This window comes from Arachis hypogaea, chromosome 9, assembly GCF_003086295.3.
Source record: "Arachis hypogaea cultivar Tifrunner chromosome 9, arahy.Tifrunner.gnm2.J5K5, whole genome shotgun sequence".
In the NCBI taxonomy this organism is placed as follows: Eukaryota; Viridiplantae; Streptophyta; class Magnoliopsida; order Fabales; family Fabaceae; genus Arachis; species Arachis hypogaea.
The window spans coordinates 12,542,861-12,545,585 of record NC_092044.1 but is presented as its reverse complement, the minus strand read 5'-3'; the positions used below and the strand labels follow the sequence as shown (position 1 = coordinate 12,545,585).

The window sequence follows — 2,725 nt, the reverse complement described above, 5'->3', positions numbered from 1 at the left end:
CATTGTGTTCATTGATGCACTATGAAAATCATTACAAAAATCATGAAATTAGAAGAGGGAGAAATTGCTTACTTCAATACTTTGCTCTTTTAACACTGATTCTACCATTAACATGGAGCGAGAGAGTGAAATTTTGAGTTGTTCTGTAGTTGAGAAAGAATGAGTGACAGAGAAGAGAATTTTTATCAAAGAGTAAGAGATGAAGCTTCATAACCTTTGTCAATGAGATTGTGATCGTCGAAGAGCCTAGAAGTTGAGATATCTGACTAGTTCCTTGGAGAGGAACGTGAGAGAGATCCGTTTGTGATAGCGTATACGCGCGTGAAACTTTTCGTATTATGATGGTGTAAAAATACATGCGGGATAAATGATGCTTAGGTTTTGTTATATTTGCTGGTCCCTAAGATTTTCCGTATATAAAAAATTGTAATTTACTCTCCAATTTTTGACAAGTAATATAGTAATAGTTAATAGTCAAAATCGTCTCTGAAAGATACCCCAATCTTCATTTTCGTCCCCAAAAGATAAATTTAATCAAAATTTTTCCCAAAAGATTTAAAATTAATCACGTTAGTCCCTCCGTCTATTCTTTCACTAAAAACATTAATTTTGCTGACATGGCACGTTAGTTTTTTTCTGTCTTTTTGGTCATGGGGACTGTTAAGCCCAAAAAATAGAAATAAAAACCTAACTACCCAGAACTTGACCCACCCGTACCCACCCGAAAAGTCCCTCTTCAACCCGTTTGAGTAGCTTCGAGCCTCCATTCCCATCCCGCTGCAACACAACCCCTGCAATGGTGGTTCTTCAAGCATTCCTTCATCATCCTCAGTTGGCAAGCCATCACATCTTTGAGTTGTTTTCTAGTGCATTCGATAGCAGGTATTATGCTCGAGACTGTTCATTTGTTTCAGTCTCCTTTTAACCGAGGATTCAGTCAAATGAGCTTCCCCTTCAACTGACTTTAGTCCTTGTAACTCAACCATGAACTGTGAAACTGCAACTAATCCATCACTTTTCCTCAACTTCCTAAGCTTAGGAACATATTCCTTATGAGAAAAATGGGGTGTCCCCACCATAGTGATTGAGGAACCTGCTGCTAGCTTGCAAGGTAGAAACATCAAGCCATCTCTCTTCTGCAATTCATCTCCAGTCATTGATATCCAAGAAGGACAGGACTCAGGCTTTCCTTCAATGATAGATTTCTCTCCAGACTCCACGTCATCAGCTCTGTCTAATTCTTCCCAAGCCTTCAGCCCCAATGTCCATGCCTCATCTGTCATTCTCTCAAGCACAGATAAATTGTTTGTCCTATTCATTTGTCGCATAATTCTTCCAGTAATTCTGCCATACTTCTGAGGAACACGCTCTGCAGATTCACCATCTTCTTCCTCCTTCAGTGAAACTTTATTGGGTCTCAAGGGAGCATCCTTGTTCGTGCTATCCTCTAGCCTCTGGTGATGCGAATCTCGATAAACAGAACTAACAAAAGGCTTGCTCAACTCTGAACCTTCTGAGCCACCAACAATAGCGACACCATCCAATCCATCAAAAATCTCATCCCCACTTATCGTTGACACAATCTTCAGAATCTGAGGAAACTTGCACGAAATGAAAACCAAATATAACACCCCAACAGCAAACAAAAATTGGGACAGCCTAAACCTCTTCGAATTGGAATAGTCTTCAAAATCAACAAACCAAAGAAAAAAGATACAATCTATACTACAGCAAATTATCAATTACAACAATATCCTACACTACGGATGTTTTATGCGAACAAAACCATAAAGAACTACATCAACGCGAGGAAGCACGCAAACGGCAATAAAGCTGTAATTTTGAAAGCAAACCCCAAGTCCAAAATTTCCGCTAAAAACGACAGGACAACAAATTGGATTGGGAGTGAAAAGTGAACACTATACCATTGATGCGGCGGTGGCAGCAGCTGTGGAGCAAGGGATCTAAGACGCTTGATAGGTGGCGGAGGTTGGCGTTCAGGCAAGGCGTGGTATCTCTGCAACATCCGGCGACGATGGCAGTGGTTACTGGAGACGGTGCGCAGCGTGAAGTTTCAAGAACCACCATTGCGGGGGTTGTGTTGCAGCAGGACGGGAATGGAGGCTCGAAGCTACTCAAATGGGTTGAGGAGGGGTTTTCGGGGCGGGTACGGGTGGCTCGGGTTCTAGGTAGTTAGGGTTCTGTTTCTATTTTTTGGGCTTAACAGCCCATGACCAAAAAGACAAAAAAAATAACGTGTCGTGCCACTTCAGCAAAATTAACGTTGTTAGTGACATAATAGACGGAGGGACTAACGTGATTAATTTTAAATCTTTTGAGGACGATTTTGATTAAATTTATCTTTCGGGAACGAAAATAGATATTGAAATATCTTTCAAGGACGATTTTGACTATTAACTCGACAAAATATTACTCATCACAAAAAAGAACAAAACAAAAAGGATAAATTTCACTAATTCTTCTTAATATCATGAGATAGTGCACATAAGTATTTCTAAAAGTACATATATATTAATTTCTGTTCATACATTTTTATACATTCTTATAAAATGAGATATTGATCTCATCTATAATCTATAAACATGGCACTAGCTGACTTACATTATAGGCATGACAAATTAAAGAGTAGTGTCATGTTCATGCATATATAATATCATCTAATTAATTAAGTAGTCAAGGTCACATACAAATAATAATTGACAGG

At 39.1% G+C, this 2,725-nt stretch overlaps 1 protein-coding gene across 1 annotated transcript; it reads right to left on the bottom strand.

Annotated features, from left to right (window-relative positions):
* Positions 1-863: 863 nt before the first annotated feature.
* LOC112708891 (hydroxyproline O-galactosyltransferase GALT2-like) lies at positions 864-2,026 on the bottom strand. Its single transcript, XM_025760814.1, has 3 exons — positions 1,926-2,026; positions 1,787-1,833; positions 864-1,684 (listed from the first exon to the last, which is right to left on the bottom strand). Exons 1-3 carry the CDS (start codon positions 2,024-2,026, stop codon positions 864-866), a joined length of 969 nt encoding a protein of 322 aa, XP_025616599.1.
* Positions 2,027-2,725: the final 699 nt, after the last annotated feature.